At 38.3% G+C, this 19,810-nt stretch overlaps 1 protein-coding gene across 1 annotated transcript; it reads right to left on the bottom strand.

Annotated features, from left to right (window-relative positions):
- Nucleotides 1–10,384: 10,384 nt before the first annotated feature.
- LOC109019604 (uncharacterized protein At5g41620-like) lies at nt 10,385–14,791 on the bottom strand. Its single transcript, XM_019001936.2, has 3 exons — nt 14,221–14,791; nt 13,216–13,341; nt 10,385–12,257 (listed from the first exon to the last, which is right to left on the bottom strand). Exons 1-3 carry the CDS (start codon nt 14,611–14,613, stop codon nt 10,728–10,730), a joined length of 2,049 nt encoding a protein of 682 aa, XP_018857481.2. The 5' UTR covers nt 14,614–14,791; the 3' UTR covers nt 10,385–10,727.
- Between the last annotated feature and the right edge of the window lie 5,019 nt (nt 14,792–19,810).

Genomic DNA, 19,810 nt, shown 5'->3' with positions numbered 1-19,810 from the left:
GCCTGGGCTCTTTAGCCTAAATATATATATATATATATATATATATATAATCGGCCCACGTCTTGGATTATGTATGAGATTAATGCATGGGCTTTTTGCTTAAGTTTTGGGCCTCGACTCAACCTAATAAAAATACATTTGTTCCATAAATTTTCCGAGTGAATATCTACTTGGTCCATTAAAAGATTTCAAACCTAATTATCAAATCTATTAAAAAATTATACTCCGCCAAAAAAATATCTTAGGTCCGAATTCTCTACCAAAAATTTTTACTCGCAATCCCAAATGAGCTTTTCATAACTATAAATTCAAAAATTTTGTAAAGTGAGCTTGGTTGGCCTAGATGTTACCAAAAAATTGAATAAATACGGGACTCACATAAAAAAAATTTAATTTTTAATAGTAGATCTCACTCTTTTTTAAAACGACTGCATAATACTTACGCACTCTATAACTATATGTAGCATTATTCTTGTAAATATTATCGGCTAACTTTCCAAGACCAATGCACTATATATGCTTAATTATTAGCATATTAATTTAATTAAGTTTGTTTTTCCCATTCTTGCCTATGCGCGGTGAGCCAGTAATCTTCGAGTCAGAAATAAAAGGTTTAAATATTGCTGTCATACATCATCATGTACACGCACCACCAAAGGTTAATATATAATATTGGATTAAAAATCATGTTAATTAATTAAATTAAAGGTCAAATTAACACAAAGATAATCGCCATTCATTAAACACTTATTTCCAACCTTATTTGCAGATCGATGCATGGTGGTCTGGTGCTGGTGGTGGGGACAATTCAACATATATGATGACGCCATTCGAGACGATGACGTTATTGTTCTTATCTGCTTTTGGATTTTCTATTAATGCTTTCATGCTTGAAGTACGATATTTTGAAATATATATTTATCAATGGCATTTCGATCTTATATATATTATGGTTACATGGATGGTCAGAAGCTTTCGAGCATCGATATTCGAGTACGTAAATCTTTTTCGGTTCTAGCTAGAATGCTGTATTTGGAATCACAACATGTTCAGAGTTTAAAGAATCTAAAAATATATATCATGCCATGCATGTATGGTTTTGTCTCCTGCACTTGTCATGTTTGCTATATACATGTCTATGCTAGCTCTAGACTCCTTGAGTAGTCCTAAATTTTACACTTTTCCTTTTGGGTAAAAATAAAATTAATAAAAAATGATCGACATACAATAGGAGCAGGGAATATTAGGATAATATCTCATAAACTCCTCAAAAATGTACAAACGTTAAAATACTAATTAAAATAAATATATGAGAAATTTATCCCAATCCTGTATTTCTCTACTCAAGAATATCAAGAGCGAAGACATCATACATACATGCAGCTAGTTTTGTCAAAATCATGAAAACATTATGCTAACGTCGTATTTCGCATGTCTTTGGGCCAAATTCCAACAACTCATGTCTTCAAAAATGAGCCATACGCAAGGTAGAAAAGAGTATGACTTTGAGAGGGCGACTTTAGGGCCGGGTAACCTCTAACGCCAAAGTTAATAAATATTCTTAGAGTGTAGTAAATAAGTAAGAGAGAGTCTAGGGAATCAAAGATGTATTCTCGTACTTGGGATCTGCTATTTATACTACAAGCTTGAGGAGCAAACAGTGCCTGTTACCATGACGTCCGTATTCTCTGTACTATTCATTGTGTCAGAGTTTGTACTGTTCATTTTGTCAGAGCTTTTAAGTGCGGCGTGGCTCTGCGACGACATCATTTAATGTGGTGGGTTGTCCGGGTGGTGAGCCATTAATGCGACGTGGTTATTAGACTTCCTTCTCTCAGTTTATCTCCCTTCTGGTTCGTTCATGCCTTCTCTGTCAGTAGATTAATGGTTCCCCGTATATCATGCCTACTGTGTGGGCGGGCACTCGAGGACTGGACACTATCCGAGGGGTCCTCAAATCGATGAGTCTCATCCTCTGGAGCACCATCCTTCCTACAGGTTATGTACAGAGGAGCCTCCTAGTGGGCTGAGTTAATGGCTTTCTGCTCCTGGCCAGGCTTAATTGGGCCTCGCCTTGTGGGGAAAATCTCCTTACAGTTATCCCGTTAATTCTCACCGAACAAGTATGGTGGGAATTTATTATGATTTGATTCCGCCTTTCTATCAAGGCCCAGAACCTTACTTAGGTTTTCTGAGGTTCGGGAGGCTTCTGCGGATTGGCATTTTTTATAGCGTTCCTATCTTCCATGATGGGCTCACATTTTCATAACATCATTTCAACCTCATTAATGAAGGGGTGTCAGGCAGCTGTTTACGTCGCTTCGTAAACCACATTCCCCAAATCCGAAATGGCAAGTAACCTTGTTGCCACAGTGCATGAAAGTCTAACTGTCACCCTCTTTTTATAAAACGTGGGAGTGGGATCTAGTTTCTACCTATTGCGTTGTGATCGTCCCGCTGGAGGAGGGCATCCATCTCGACCTCGCCCCCAAACGCTTCAATCTGGAGCAATTTTCTTGTGGTGACTATGAAGCGTCTAGGGGCGAGGTCGAGATGGACACCCTCCTCCAGATTGTCTTCGCGTTTACCACTAATGATGATGGACAACATTCTTCTTCATGGATCTCTCATCCTTCGTCCCGTTCAACCGTCGGGAGTCATTCTCTCGAGGTGGCTGATGAAGAGGTGGAGGCTACTCTAGCAACTACGCGGATGCAGGAGATCATATAGGAAGTAAGTCCCCTCCAAACGTTGTCATCCTCGAGGTTTCGAAGAGTCCTACTATGGATTCTTCTATCCAGACCGCATTCCCAGAGAGGGAGAGTCCCTTTTCCACATATTTCAGTCGACGATGGTCCAGGGAGTCCAGTCATTGACTCACCCGTTCAGGTGGAGTTCCCTGAAGGTGGCGACTCTGTAGGTGATGTAGCTAGTGAGAGTCCGAGTGACGAGCCACTCACCCAGGCTGAGTGTACAGCGGAGGATGACTTTCTTCCAAATGCTACAATTGGTCCCCGTCCGGGGGTTTTGAGCGGAGACCCACCAGCTCCCATTGAGGTCTCTGCAGGATTGCCTGAGTTTGCAAGCCTTGCGGAGGCCCTTCCTTCTCTGTCCCGGTTGGCCATGGAGGGGAGCCAAGAGGAAGCCATTGGTCGGGTCGTTGAGTACTTGTCTGGCTTTTTTTATGAGGTTCGAACGCTTCTTTCCCTCCTTTTACTTTTTCCTCTTTTCCTTTTTCTTAGTTTTTTCTTTATATCGCCAAGGCACTTACGACCTCCATCGTGGATGATCATGAAGTCATCTTTCAAGAGAATTTAGATCGTGCTCGCAGTGAAGAGGAGGAAAGGGAACAGCTGAAGCGCAACCTCGAGAGGAAGAGACTCGACCTATCGAATGAGCACAAAAGAGCGAAGAAGCTGGAGCGTCGTCAGTGGAAGCACAAGCAGAAGTGGGAAGAGGAAAAAACCCGATTGGAGCTGGTTAACCAAAGTCTTCAAGGCGACTTATCCCGAGCGCTGGAGGAGAAGGACCATTTGGAGCAGCTGAATCAAAGTCTTCAAGACAACTTATCCCTAGCGCGGGAGGAGAATGAGCGGTTGGAGCAGTTGACCCAAAGCCTTCAAGACGCCACCTTCTCCTTACAAGGGCAGCTGAGTTGGTTCTCGAAACTTTGCGATGAGGCGTGGGGATGCGGGATTGTCGAGGGCCGCAGATCAATGCGGGCATTCCTTCTGGAGAGTTCGAAGCTGTGTTCAAGGTCTTTTACCAAGTACCTTCAGCGGCTTGTGCTTGCCAAGATTCCTTTCAATGAGGCATCCTTTCAAACCAACCGCGACCTGGGGAGGAGAGAGATGCCAAATGTTTTCTCTATCCAGTCGTACCTGCATCGACATTAGTGGAGCCAGCCAACCTTTGCTCCTGCTACTGCCGAGACTAGTGTTCCTGGTGTTGAGACTTAAAAATTTTATTTGTTTCCTTGTATTCTCTCCTCTTTTGTTTTTTTTTTACACATGTATCCGCATTTTCTCGCTCATCGGCTTGTATATATATATACACACTGACTAAGGCACATATCTTGCTTGTCATGTCTTGCCTTTGCCCCTTTTTCTTTTTTTTTTCTTGGTGACCATCCTGGGGGACGATGGTGAAGGGATCCATAGAGCTCTTACCTACCCTGTTGGCCAATCATGCCCCACTTGCTTATCCTTTATGGATAGTCGTTCTTGGAATACAGCCCTTGTTTTAATTATTACATAGGCGGCCATGTCTGGTCATGCCTTTGAAGTTTCTCAGCCCACCCCGCACTGCCGTCCGGTTTAACCTTTCCGACCCCACTAGCTGCTTAGCCTTTTGTTCGTGTCTCTAATGCTAGTTTCCTTCGCTTTACTCTGCCGAGCCTTTTTTTTTCTTTTTCTTTGTACCATAGCTTTTTCTTAGCTTTTCTTTCTGTTTGCTTCTCTTTTTTTTTCTTTTTTGGCTCTCTGTGCAATTTTCTGGTTTCTAAAAGCGGCCACGGATTGTTAAGCTGACCTACCTTATTGACTATTTAGCTCCCTCAGGCCGGGTAACGGCTAGAGACCTAGTGGGCTTTAAGTAGAGGGAATAAATCCCTTATAGTTACCCTGCTAATTTTTTTTTTTTTTTTGGATGAGTCCTTAAAGAATTCTTCTTATTTCCTCTGATCTTACGCCCTACCTGCTCGCACGCCAAGTGACCGTTCGCATTTTGCATATGTGGCAACATCGTGCCAGTTACGTTTCCACATTAAATGGCGTCCCTTCGGTTTCCGCATCATGGCTCCATTTTTTTTTTACTGGCATTAATTATGCACATCATACAGCGATTGCGATAATCAAGGGATTCTAGTTCTCTAAGGAAGACACGTGATGATACATAGAGTTATGGCGTCTCGGGAGGGCAAATGTAAACCCCACCTATATAAGTACCATTCTCTACGTTAAGAAATTCATTATACTTGCTTATGCCTTTTCTCTTTTATTCTGTGACTCTTGCTTCACTATTTGGGTTCCCAATTCCTTTGCATTTTCCTCTATCTTTAATGGCTCTGACAAAATCTTTACACCCTAGTGGGCGACAAGTCCTCTGGTGGTTCTTAGGCCACTGTTGGCTATGGCAGTCTGAGCGCCAAAGGGTGGAACCGTCCATCCTTTGTTGATGGGGTCCCGAACCCGTTGTTTTCGTTCTTACCTTTTTGCTTATTGTGCTTCACTCATTCTCCCCCTTTTGCTTACAGGCTCGACTTCGAAGCCATTCTCCGCAACTTGCTACCATGCCTGCACCGAACTCGCTGCCTACTTGGCTGTTGTGGTGAATGGCTTAGTTGCATAGGTGAATGGCCTTCGTCCGATAAACGGTTCTCATCGTTGCAATCATCTCCAAGATGTTCTGATTCTTAGAGCTATCTTCGTCGCTACTTCAAGAACTACTTATCCTGTTTCAGAACAGTGAGGTCTTATGGCTCCTTTGGATTATCCATGACCGTTTTGCGGTCTAGGTTTAGGGTTAGGCACTGGAACTTGTTTTGTTGAATATATAAGCTTCATGGGGTAACTTGCTCCTTGTAGTCCTGTGGCTTTATAATGTAACTTGTTCCTTGTAGCTTTACAGCTTTATGATGTAATTTGCTCCTTGTAGCTTTACGACTTTATGATGTAATTTGATCTTTGTAATCCTGCATAATTAATAAAATGATTTTGTGTATCCAGCTGTATGGCTTCCGCATTTTCCTCGTTGCATTTCCTTTTTGTTTTTTGTTTTTTTGTTTTTTTGTTTTTCTTTTTTGCATCATTCCGTACTTATTGCCTTTCGCTGCGTGTCGTTGTTGCTCTCGCTTGTATCTTTTGCTTTGGTATTTGGAGAGTTTATAACCTCACCCTATTCATTGCTTGTGCAGCCTTTTTACGGGACCTTTCTTCCTTGCTGGAGATTCTTCTTACTTAGAGTAGTCATAAGACTAAAACTCGCACTCCATTGGGGAGGGGTCAAGCTACATCAAATTAACCCGCCCCTTTTGGTTCCCCAATGAGGTAACTTCTTCGGGCTACCATTGGGGCAGTCTGCTCTCTTGCTATGATAGCAGTCGAGGTAAGTTCTTCGGGCCGCCTTGGAGGCCAAACCCGCTCTCTTCTGCTGGAGGGATAAGGTCATCTTTAGGCCAGCCTTTCCTTGTTGAGCCTTGCAGGGAGGTAAGTCGTTTGAGCAATTTATTACTGGACCCGCTTTCACTCGTTGACATCACAAGGAAATATAACATTTTGGGTTAGGCTAATGCTAGACCCACTCTTCACTCGTAGTGGAGGTCTGAGTAAGTTTTCAAGTTGTCGCAAGGGCCAATCTCGCTCTTTTCCACAGGGGGGATAAGGCCACCCTGGGCCGAAATTTCCCCTTCTATCCCTCGGGGAGGTAAGTTATTCTGACAGTTTGTTAGTGTACCCGCTCCCGCTAGTTGACACTTACGAGCAAAGTATTGTTTCTAATTTCGGGTAGCTGAGGACTAACCCACACTCCATTGCGGGAGGGACAAGGCAACCTCAAGGCCTACCTTTCCCTGTGGTGTCCCACGGGAAGGTAAGTTCGGACAACAATTGGCTGACCGCTCTTTACTGTAATAGGAGCCGGGATAAGTTCTTCGACCCGCCATGAAGGCGGGAGGGATAAGGAGATCTTTAGGCCATCCTTTCCTGGTTGAGTCCCGCAGGGAGGTAAGTTGTTTGGGCAGTCTGTTACTAGACCCACTCCCGCTCGTTGATGTCATAAGAAATGTAAGTGTTGGGTCAGGCTAGTGCTGATCCCACTCTTCATTGCAGCGGAGGTTTGGTTAATTTATTCGAGAGGGTCGTGAGGCCGATCCCGCTCTCCTCTACGAGAGGGATAAGACCACCCTTGGGCCGACCTTTCCTTATAGTGTCCCGTGTGGAGGTAATTTTGGACAGTTTGTGACTGGACCCGCACCCACCTGTTGACATCTAAAAGGAAGGTAAATTTTTATCTTTGTGCTGCCAAAGGCTGACCCGCACTCCATCGTGGGAGGGATAAGGCAACCCTTAAGCCTACATTTCCCTATGGTGCTATGCGAGGAGGTAATCTGTTAATGATCTTGTTGCCGTAGATTTTGCCAGCCGCACTTTTTAATGTTGGTGCCTTACAGATAATATGAAAGTGTGGAGCAGATGTTTTGCATTGTCCTGAAAAATCGCACTTTCATTAAATAAAAAGGAAAGTACAAGCTAGGTGAAGAGGTGTTACAAAATTAAGGGATACAAAATCCCGCTCTGGGGAGGTCTTCATCCTTCTTTTTCTTCAGAGTCGTGCACCACCCCTTCTCCCCTTGAAACTAGCAGGGCGAGTTGTAGACTGAGGCCTGTCACCGGGACTTTCTCTCGCTGCTTCTCTTGGAAGCCATTCTCCTTTTTTTCATAGGACTTGGCCTTGGTTGAGGCCTTCTCCTTCCTCACTACGCGCTCCACTTCCTTCCTCCGTAGCTTCGTCAATGCCCAGAGAGTGTCTTCCACGTTGATGAAGTTGTCAGCCTGGTTCATGAATTCCCACAATGTCGCAGGAATCCATTTGGCTAGCTCTACCATAAACTGGGAGCGCTGCCAGACCCCTCCCAAGAGCGTCGCCAAGGTTATTTTCTTGTCTTGGTCGTCGGTGGTCATGCGCTCTTTGTTGAACTGGGCTAAATAGGACTTCAGGCTTTCGTCCTTCATTTGTTTGATAGGGAGGAGGTATGCAGCTGGACATCACCTCCTCCGACTGGACATGAACTAGTTAGGAACAATCTGGCTAGCTCACAAAAACGTCCACTGATCCAGGTGCCAATGACCCGAACCATACACGTGCTGACCCTGGGAAGCTATACAGCGTCATATGAGCCCTGAAGGTTTCTAGGTGCTCAAGGAGGTCCCTTCCTCCATCATACATCTCCATAGCAAGGACTCTAAACTTTGGTGGCAAAGGAACCGCCATTATTTGTTCAGCATAGGGCAAACTCGTGCTTGTGAGTAACTAGTCTACTGTTGACGACGTAGCCACTTTCCTTGTTATTTCCTCATATTTCCCTTTGAGGCTGTAAAGCTCGTCCTGCATGTTTTTCTGCTCCTCGTCCTTGTTGAGTCCTACATGCAATCCTACGTGCTCTGTGTGGTTGGATCCTGCCCCGTCGTCTTGCTCCCTATTAGGTTTTTTGAGTTCCTCGTTCTCTTTGTGGAGTGTCTCCACTTCGCTAGTTAGTTTCATCACCCACTCCTCCATGGTTTTCAACCTTGCTTCCACGGCGTCTCCCATATCTCTCCTGAGTTGTTTAGAACGGGTTGTCGTAGGCATGAGAAGAACACGCAAGATCTATTACAATCTCACATATGGTGCCACTGTTAACATCGTGTTTCACACGCCTTTGGGCCAAACTCCAACAACTCAGGTATTCAAAAAGGGGCCCTACGCAAGGTAAAAAGGAGTACGGCTTTGAGAGTGCAGCCTCGGGGCCGGGTAACCTCTAATGCCAAAGTTAATAAATATTCTTGAAGTGTAGTAAATAAGTAAGAGAAAGCTTAGGGATCAGAGAGATATTCTTGTACCTGTGATCTGCTATTTATACTATAGGCCTGAAGAGCAAACAATACCTATTACCATGACGTCCGTGTCCCTCGTACTGTTCATTGTGTCAGAGTTTGTACTGTTTATCGTGTCAGAGTTTTTAAGTGCGGCGTATCTCTGCGACGACGTCATTAATGTGGCGTGGCTCTGAGACGACATTATTTAATGTGGCGTGTTGTCCGAGTAGTGAGCCATTAATATGGCGTGGTTATCCAACTTCCTTCTCTCAGTTTATCTCCCTTTTGGTCCATTCATGCCTTCTCTATCAGTAGATCAACGATTCCCCGTATATCATGCTTGTTATGTAGGCAAGCACTAGAGGACTGGACACTATTTGAGAGATCCTCAGATCGACGAGTCTCATCATTTGCAGCACCATTCTTCCTGCAGGTTATGTACAAAGGAGCCCCCTAGTGGACGAGTTAATGGCTTTCTGCTCCGGGCTAAGCTTAATTGGGCCTCTTGGGCCTTGAGGGGAAAATCCCCTTACACATTTGGTTTTGGTATAGTATTTTGCTTCTATACAAGTATTTTTAGATCAATGAATATTTTAAACAAGAGAAATACTTTAGCTACAAATGAATTATACAAAAGGAAATCCACAAATCGATGTGGTTTGTTGCAGTACATCAAATTATAAAGTTATTTTTAGTGTAAAGTAGATCTAATGGATCACGTGAAGGCATGTTAGTTTGTGAGTTTACTTTTTGTGTAATCTCTTTATGTCTGTAGCAGTTCTCTTTTGACAATATGTTCTACAACTTATTATATTAATGTATCCATGTCATACAATTGTAAACATCATATATATGTCAAAATGATGATCTTTGGCATGCTTTCCTGCAAATTTTTACCGTTGGGATAAGACTCAAAACCACTTCATGGCGATAACAGAATTAAGTAAGGACTTCTTATAAACAATGGCCATGAGCCCTAATTTTAAGGAATAACAATCCATTTCAAACTATGTAACCCATCCAAAGTTAACATATGGCAAACATCTATGACTCTAAAAATCTTATAAAAAGACATTCTGTAAGATGGAAAGACGATGGTGAAAAAATGAAAGTATTCTCACACACTCTCTTGAATATCTCAAGAGATGATCATATTGTCTATATTTGAATAGTGAAAGTGTTTAGGCGAGCTAGAGAAAGGGGGAGGGAGGAGTACTCAACATTAGCCTTGCTAATTACCTTACTGATTTCTATTCCCAATTCTTCAACTACGAGTACGATGTTCATTGTTAAGTTAATCGAACAAGTAACTGGATAATTTGAGATGAGTAATGATATATGTACAATCTTTTATATAATTATGTTTTAAAATAAAGATATTTATGCAAAAAGTATTGTATGTCTATCATTTTTCATTTTTTTTTTTTTGGATAATCCCGAAAAATCCGACCTCCTTGAATGAATGCTTACTACCACTGCATATATATACGCATATAGCAACAAAAATATTTGGTTATACAAAATTTTAATTTTTTTTCTAAACATCCTAAAATCTAAAAAAAAAAAATAGACTTTTTCATCTAATCATTATCGTAACATAAAAATTCAATACTTCTACAAACACTAAAACAAAAACTCTCTTAAAAAAATTATATTTAAGTAACTTTTTCAACTCTACTTATTCACTTTTACAAAATCCAATACACAATTATTTTTAGAAAAAAAAAATTAAAATTCTTCTCTTCTTTCCCAAATTCTAATGTAAAAAATAAAAAATTCAGAATTCTCAAATATTTTTAAAATTCTTCATAACCCAATATACCAGCATTTCTCCTTTCATAAACCTGGCTTTAAGTTTTAAGGCGCAAAGCAGGGAGCCTTATAACACACGTTACGCACAGCAAATTAAAATAGATAGGTCGAGTCGATTTTAAACAAGACTTGGTTGGCAGCATTGTCCTAGTACTTTTGATCCATGTACTGATATTGTACACCAGTATCTCTGTTATAGCTAGCAAGAATATAACAAGTATGCCACCTTTTACCCTGATACATTGCTTTACTACAAATACTCGTTTTAGGAAGAGGATCTATCTAGGCAAGATATTCACAAAGCTTCTTTCTACAGGCAAATCTACCATTATCATGTTGAATTTAAAAGGAACCTTTGGAAGATTTTAAGCGAGAGTGCTGTCCCTCTAACCTTGCTTCAAGTAGCTTAGCCATCAATGTATCCTCCTTCAAGCCCTGCGTCCATCTCAGAGTAGATTCACATTTTCCAGGATCTGGAGTTATTAATTTTGACACCCATTGTTGTGCTGGAGTTGCATTATCTGTTAATACAGACTGAACACAAGAATCTTCTCTGCAATTACTTTGACCTTCCAATGACAAGGAATGACTTCGAATCAAGTTATCAAGCACATGACTTGACTTCAGTCCACCGGTTCCAACTCGTCTGCTGCATCTTTCTTGTAGATCTTCCTGGGTAGCCTCACGCATTCCAGATTTCTCAAGATAGTTTATTACATCTTGCTTTTCTCCTCCCATCTCACCCTGTTGCCTCTCTGCTAACTGGCTCCTGCTACCATTACATGGCATGGCCTTCATCTTATGTTCTTCAAACTGACCGTGCAAACAAGATTTGTTACAGACTTCATTGATTTCCCATAATCCTACCTTTTTTCTAAGCGAACTTGATTTCAAAATCTCTTTGTGATGGCTCTCTGCAGCATTTTTATCCTTCTGTTTGGAGCTGATTTTGCTTCGTTTCCCACCAGTACTCTTGTTTAGTTCAAAGCAACATGAATCACCATTAGTAGAGGAGTTTTCATCAGCTGCACTTTGAGGTGCACTAACAGTCTCATTCAAAGGAAAGGATTCTCGTGAAAGCCGACACACATTTTTTAGCTCCTGGGGTGACAAGTTACCATTTTTCCTTGATTCAGTGGACTGTTTAGCTTGAAGAAAAGTTTCTATATCAAACCCTAACTTGTCCAGGATTGTATTCTTTTCTGCAAGATCATTTTGAGCTTCCACTAACTTCATTTGCATCCGTTCATCAAGCCATGCTTCTGAAATATGGAGAATTAACCTGTCAGTGTTTTCCCTACCAACCCCATCCTTGTCAGTCTGGTGCTTTAAAGACCGGAATTCTTGTTCATAATCTCTTATTCCTTTAGCAAACTCGTCACACAAGTTTTCCAAGAGAAGCCGTACATTTCTCTCTCTTTCAAGTTCTTTCAAAGCATTTGAAAAAGATGATTTCAATTCAGAAAGCTCTCGAGCTAGCTTCCAGTGCAGGCTTTCTGAGTGCTTTCTTAACTTCTTCTCATCTTCTAGCTCATACCTGATAGATCCAACTGCAGCTTTAATTTGATCTTGCTCCTTATTCTTCCTAACAAGCTTATCCACAGTAACTTGTTTCATCAGGTCACCCATTTCATGCCTATCTGATTGCTTCTCTTCTAGCAATTCTTTAATTCTAGCCTGAGAGTGATATAGTTCCATTTTCAATGCTTTTACCAACGATATATTGGATATTTTTTCTTCTTCAAGACTCCAGATCCGATTGAGCACCTTGAGTAACGTTGTGGATGTTTTAAGGCCGTTACTTGATTCAACCATTCTAGCCTTCAAGTCCAAAGAACTTGCGGGAGTGAAAGCAGGGCTATAACGTGCCACCTGTGAAAATAATAGGGTGAAATAGCCATTAAATTGAAGGATTGTTTCAAGGAGAAATTTAAAAGCCGGAGAGTAACAGCAGTGAAGTTAAAAAATCAAATTATCATAAGGAACTTAGGGGATATGACCTTTATTATGGCAGAAACTGCAATTTCATAAAGGAAACTTTTTTTATAAGTATACTTTCATAAAGGAAGTTAACAAGTCATCAGGTAATTTAGTCGCATCTCTTGTCACCGATTCATGATAATTAATCAAAGATTCAAACATATGCCAGTCATGCCTTTCATCAGCATCTTACATTTAAGAAGCTGTTAAAATAAGGTCTCTGTCATAATTCTCAAGCATTAGAGGAAATGATTAATATGAGTCTTGATGGTATCGGAAGAGGCAATTATAACATAAACCTGAAAGGTAGCGGGTGTAAGTTCTTCACTTGTTCCATTGACAAACATTACTTGATCATATAAAATTTAATTCTCATGGTCCTTTTTTTAGTAATAAAAATTTTGTTAAAACTCTCAAAATGTGTACTCCAAGTACACGGGTTGTATGCAAGAAAAATACCTATTTAGAAAAAAGAAAGCATCCAGAAAAAACATGCAAATTCAGCCCACTAAAGTCTATTGTAGTAGTCCAAAGGAGTAGAGCGTTGGAAAGGAAAGTCTTGAGCTTCTCATGGTCCCGATACAATGCATTTTGTGTCTCAAGCGGGAAGCTCTGTGCTTAGTTGTAGGCTCAACATTTTTCAAAATTCTGCTGTTACACATTAATATTTATACCTTCCCATGGCAAGATTTTTCATATAATTTCTCCTACATTTTTATTTAGCAAATTGGTGATAAAGGCAGGCTATCTCATATACATCACAATAATAATTGAAGAAAAAAAAAAATGCAAGGAAAAGGAAGAAAAGACTCAAACGATAGAATTATGGATGGCTAGGCTACATTCTTACCTCCAACGAGCTACCATAACTTGCAGGAGATAAAGGCTGCAGGGCACAATGGTTCCTTTGAAGTGATCGATGCTGTCGTACAGGTGAAGCTGCAACATGCCTCCTCAACTGACTTGCACTTGCTGGCTGCAAAGGGTAAAAATCAGTATTTAGATTAAAAAAATCTTCAAAAAAGAGGAAGAAAAAAAGGAAATGACAGAAGGTGTACAGTTATAATTAGATCACAACTCTATCCCACCAAGTGCTCACTAATTCCATCCATGTTGCTGCCACATTTAAACCATGCAAATGCTCTCTATTCCTAGTAACATGTAAACCTTTCGCATGCATTTCTTCTTCGGTAGAAGCAATTTCAAATTTCTGCTTCCGGAACTATTGATACTATAAACCCAGGAAGCAAGATATCAACAAGAAGAAAAATGCTCAAAGAATGATGCAAGGTAGGAAAACAGCAAGGAAATTTCCTAAAGAAAATTAAATGGACTGGAAAGAAGGTTACTGAAAGGGTGACTCCATCTCCATTTTAAAGATATCATTTGAATGTCCTTTGGATGGATCTAAAGTGATAAATTGATAATAGTCTGAACAACTAGCAACGATGTGATGGGTGTGGTGAAATCCTTCTATCTCAAGGGAATGCATCAAGACAGGGCCCAAGCAGAGCCCGCTTAGTATTTAGTACAAAAGACATGAATCCAAAGAAGCAATATTTCAGCCGAAACCGAATTCTCCAAATGTACATGAGATATTACCAAGCCAGTGATATCCCACAATGCTGAAAACTTAAACCACAGAGAAAAATTATTTGGGCTGGGAAAACATTTCTGAATGAAAAACAGAAACTAAACGAAATCAAGAACACAGGATAACCAGGTAAGTTCACCTCCCAGAAAAACACCAAAAATAAAAACCCCCAAATAACTAGCTAAACTTCAAAAGGAAAAGCACATTGGCATTCAGCAACCAGAAAAGGAGAAAGGCAGAGTAAGGCTGGTAAAGTTGTACCGAGTAAGGGGGGCTATCAGGAGGGTCAACCAAGTGTTGGGAAACCTCAAACCCCTTGTGCCTGTGGTAGCGGTGACGAGGCCTAGCAACACCCTTACTCAGTTTAGCAGGCCTGAGTGGGACGTGTTGATGGGGCTGTATCTCCCAGTCCCAGAGGTTTGCGCCGAGCTTTCTGGCTGAGACTGATGCAGTGTTGTTGGGAATGGTGAGGAATTCTTGCATGTTAGTAGTACAGGTGTCATCATTCTCGTGAGATGAAAGCTCAAGCCTCCATGTGGGTGGTGGAGTACAAGGGCCTCCTCTTTTCCCTACCAACATACGGCGTTTCAACTTTTTCACCATCAATCCCTGCTTTTTGGCTTCTCTCTCCATACCTTTTTCTTTGCCTTCCATCTTAGCTTTCTTCCCCCCAGTATTCTCTCTCGCAATTCAATTTTTATTCTGTGCGTGCTTCACTGTTTTACCCATGTTTCACTTCTTTTTTTTTCCAAATCAAATGCATATCAGTACTTCCGACCGTTCTGCTTCACAGCTAGCTTTTTTATTTTTCTTTGTTTCTCCAGTAAACTCAATTTACCCCTACAACTCTAGGCACATCAGACGGGGCTCGGCAGCCACTCAAGCATATTGTTGACAACTTTGTACCTTACGGGATATAAAAATGTTTTTATTTCATCTATTATTATAATTTTTAAATTTTTATATAAAATATAATAAAATTTTAAAATTTATTAAATTTTAAAATAAAAATAATATTATAATAATATTTTATTCAATTTTCATCTAAAATTATATAATCATCAACCTTAATTTCTAACATATCCCTTCCCTTTTTTTCGTTTTCTTTGTAAAGCAATTTTTTTATATATGATAAAATATTACAGAATACATAAGTAAAAGTGGCTAAACATCCCATTAAACATTAAAATTTAAATGTTCTGTTACAGCCAATACAATATATAGAAAAATAAATAAAAATAAATCTAGGACTAATAAATTGGTCATTACCTATTCTCATTATTCTTAGAAAAACTAAGGGCCCATTTGAATAGTTAGATATGTTTGATAATATAATTGTTATTAAGTATTTCATTCTTAAGCATTACTCAAGCATAAAATATTTTAAATTTTAAATTTTTAAATTTTTAAATTTTTCATATAATCATTATCTAATTATTACAATTTTTTCAAAATATCAAATAAACATAAAAAATAATACTAGTTTTCAAATTTTAAAACAAAAATTATATTAAAAGATTATATTCAAATAATTTTTTTAACTTTATAACATTTTTATTCAACTTTTTCTACTTCATTTTTCAAAACTCAATAAAATATCTTAATTAAAACTATTTAACTATTATTCACAGATATAATACTAAGATATTCTAAATATCCAAGCGGCCCTTATATTTTCTTTATCAAAATTGATACTCTTCGTTCGAACCCATGGATTGCATATTCTATTGAGTTCGAAAGAAAAACCCTAAGTTTCTTTTTTGTCAATTATTTCTATTGTTTCACACGATTTTTTTATTATGCAATGGAGGATTTGAGAAGAGACAATGGAGTAACTGATTTGGACAACAATATTTGATGCGTTTGGGTGACAATCCAATTTTCTAATTTGGGGGTGTTAGGGTTGCTACTTTTTTATTTCGATTGTGATAAGTTATGATTTTGTTGCGAGAAAAGGTAATTTGGTTGCTGGAAATGGTGAGGTTCTGTTAGTTGGAACTCGATGGCAAGGATTTAGGGACTTATCTTCTTCGCATGCATTTGCTTGGAAAAAAATGATGAAAACACGATACTTTTTACAAAATATTTTATAATTATATTTTAAAATGATGGGTATTATTATAAAATACCATATAAAAGTAATATCACTTTATAAAAATATCTTCATTTTACATTATGTATTGTGAAAAATATTGTGTATATCATTACTCTTTTAATGTTTATTAAAAAAATTAAATACGTGGCTAACTCACGTCATCCGTTTGAGGTGTGGGGCCTTCGTATAGCAAAAATATTCTAACATTTTTTAATGTCGCAAATTTATACCAAACATCATGTGCTAGTTGGGGAGTACTACATTGTGAGACCGTATTTAGTCAAAAGTTTTTTAAAGAGATTTTATATTTACAATATTCTTAAGAGTAGTGCTACTCAACCGTTTAGAGTAGCCCGCTCCAAGTGGCCTTTAAGCTAAATTACCTTTTCATTTTTTTCAATTTTTTATTAATATTTTTTTAGTATTTTAAAACACTTTAAAAAATATAAAAAATATATCAATACACTAATAGTCACTTTCTCAACTATTAAGTAATGAAAAAAAATTTAAAAAAATAAAATACATGAAGTATAAAAATGAAAGAACAAATTGATTGGACAAAACATCATATTAAGGTAGAGTTAGGCTACTCTGCTGCTAGGGGTGTAAATTTAAACCGGAAAACCAGCCCGGACCGGACTGAACCGAACCGGTTGGTCTGGTTTTGAACTGGTCTAGTCCGGAACCGGTTCCTATATTATGAAAACCGGTTGGATCCGGTTCAGTTTCGATTCCGTAGTTTCCGAACCGGACCGGTTTTAAAATATATATATAAATTAATTTTATATATTATACAAAATATTTATATGTATAAGTTTTATATATAATATATAATTATATATCACATATGAAATAGTTTCATATTATAATTTATAAATTATAACATAAAATATTAATCTTAAATATGAGCATTTGTAATTTGTTTGATTATATGTTATTAATATTATTATATATAAGATAAAATTATTATAATTTATAAAATAAAAGTTTAATCTAAAGATAAAAATTTAATTGATCATATGCTTTAAACATAATATATATATTAAATTATTAATAACATTTTATCATAAGAAGTAATACTTTATTATATTTTTTTTACATTTAAAAAAAATCGAAAAATCGGACCGAATCGGTTACACCCCTATCTACTGCCCAAAGTAGTCCGCTTGGTCTTACCACATAGCATTTTTTGAGTTTTTATTTTTTTTCATTTTTTTTTTTTTTTTACATTTTTTAATATTTTTAAATATTTTTAAAAAATAAAAAAATATATCAATATTTTTAAAATTACTTCTTTTATTTAAGTTAAAAAAAAATACGGAGCGGTCACACCGAACGGTATACGTGGGACGGCAGAGTAGACTTTTTCTTTTAAGGCATCATACGAATTATGCAAAGCGAAAGATACACAGCTAGACTGATAGACCGTACGTGTATTAGACAGTTCATTTTTTTCATTGCTTTTGATCATTAACAAACACGTGCATCGATCGCACAAATATAATAGTTTTTTCTTAACAAAATGAGATCTTACAACACTTAAAGATATGCATATTTATACTCAATGATTATTACTTATATATAGTATATAATATAGAGCTCACAAAAAAAGTACAGATCGATCGACACTATTAAGATTTGCATGAGATATTGCATTATTGTACTACTCTTTCTACATACATATATATATAAATATGTATGCTATGCTTGAGTACTGTGCGTCCTTAATTTTGAGATATAGGGAAGGTTGAAAGGTTAAGAAGCTAGCTTTTGACCATGCATGCATGCGCGTGGATGCATGGCACGACGCATGCTGCTTGAAATGCACCCCGACCGACGACGGTACGGAGTGCTGCAAGTGGGGTGGGAGGGGGAGAGATTAAAGAGTACATGAGTAGTGGTCGTGCGGTTTGAGCCACTTTTGGTGCATTGGGTATGTTTAATTTGATGATCCAAATGAGCTGAAACCTAAAATCGTATATAGAAAGAAAGAAAACTTGGGATAGATTGATGATGCCGGTGGTCCTGCGTACAAAGATAGATCTGTCAGAAGCATGCAGGCTACACTTTTGTGATGCATCATATCAGCACATCAACGTGGGGACTTCTTTGTCTTTGTGTCATTCTTCAATTCCGAACTACGTAGGAAATAAAGGAAGGACCATCGATCATGCGCAGAATCAGTACAAGTACTGGACCACTTGCATGTGTGGTGGGTTAGGCTTTCTTCCTTCCAAGATTGTGGTCCAAAAGTCTTTGCTTTTTCTGTTCTGTTTGCAAAACACAATCATTAGTGTTTTAAAGTTCCCAACCAACATCTCTTTTTGTACGAAGTAAAGCTAGAGATAATTGATCTTAATCAGGATGATCACTTCAGAATATATATGCATGATCTTGATCCCCACACGTTCTCATCTGCCTATACTTGACAACATGCAGTCCAATATCGATTGTGATGATGCAGCGGGAGTGGTCGATGATGGGAACAGTTCAAGGTTTTCCATGAGAGACATGCAACGTGAAAAGGATAAGAAACAAACACCATTTATGTTGTAGCCCCCGCAATATTGATCCATTACAGGAAAAACAGCTTTCTTTCAAACTGAACCAGTTTCGTTAGTAAGCTTTAGGCCGTACGTACATGGCCCGGGCGAGGGTGCATGTAGGCTGCAACAAGCAGTACTACTTGCTGCAGCCTTGAGACTCCATGCATGCATGCTTATTTGATCGATATATGGAGAATCTACAGACTTTTTCTCTTTTTGTTGTCGTTAAATATCCCATGGCTAGACTCGTATGTACGTGTCAGACCTCAAGCCAAAAAATTGCAACAGCTTTGATTATGAAGAACATTTATTTGGGGAAGAAATTTCTTCTATCTGCAACTCAAGAACATCTAATAATTATTAATTGTTATTCAAAACTTGGTTTCATGATGGATGCATGCCCTCATTCATTTTGACTGACCATCATCAGTTAATGATCAGGACAACTTTTTCAAACAAAGAAAGCCAAAAAGTTATTGTGACAGATCGAGGAAGGCAAATGTTAGATGTGCATTAACTTTTGTGGGGCCGGGCAATTAAGTAGACAACAGAAGACTGATCATAGGTTTTTTCTGGCAATGCAAACTACCAGCTAGCTTATTAAAGAAAATAATAAAAATGCATTATATTTCACAGCTTACCTTTAGGTAATTTTTTGGAAAAAAAAGAAAAGAAAAACAAACTACTTTGTCTACCAATCTAGCTCTATTTGACTGGTCGGAAAGAAAAGAAAAATTCTTAATAATTAAGAAAGTGATTTTAAGTGTATTGATATATTTTTTTATTTTTTAAAAATATTTAAATATATTAAAAAAATCTGAATAAAAAAGTTACAAAGAAAATTATAAAAGCAAGTAACGGTCAAAGTGAACGGGTTACTCTGGGCGGCAAAATAGTCTGACTCAATTTTTTGAGCACTCTACTATTGATCAAAATAATTATTTTATATTAAAAAAATACGCAATAAATCAAATTAATAGTGTAATTTAACAATTTTTTCCTTTTTTTTTTTTTTTTTTATAGTTTGCAAATTTCTTTTTATAGTGGGCCGTCTTAGTAAGAAGTTACCATGTATGACTGGCCCAAACTAGGTTTTGTCCAATTGGTAGTTAATGGCCCAGACAAAAACGAGAACTATAATTTATGTAAGTGGCCCATAAAACTAAAATTGAGGGAGCCTGGAAGGTTGAGATGAATTTTTATTTTTATT

This window comes from Juglans regia, chromosome 12, assembly GCF_001411555.2.
Source record: "Juglans regia cultivar Chandler chromosome 12, Walnut 2.0, whole genome shotgun sequence".
NCBI lineage: Eukaryota > Viridiplantae > Streptophyta > Magnoliopsida > Fagales > Juglandaceae > Juglans > Juglans regia.
Note: the sequence above shows the minus strand (reverse complement) of the source record. Positions and strands in the feature narration are given on the sequence as shown.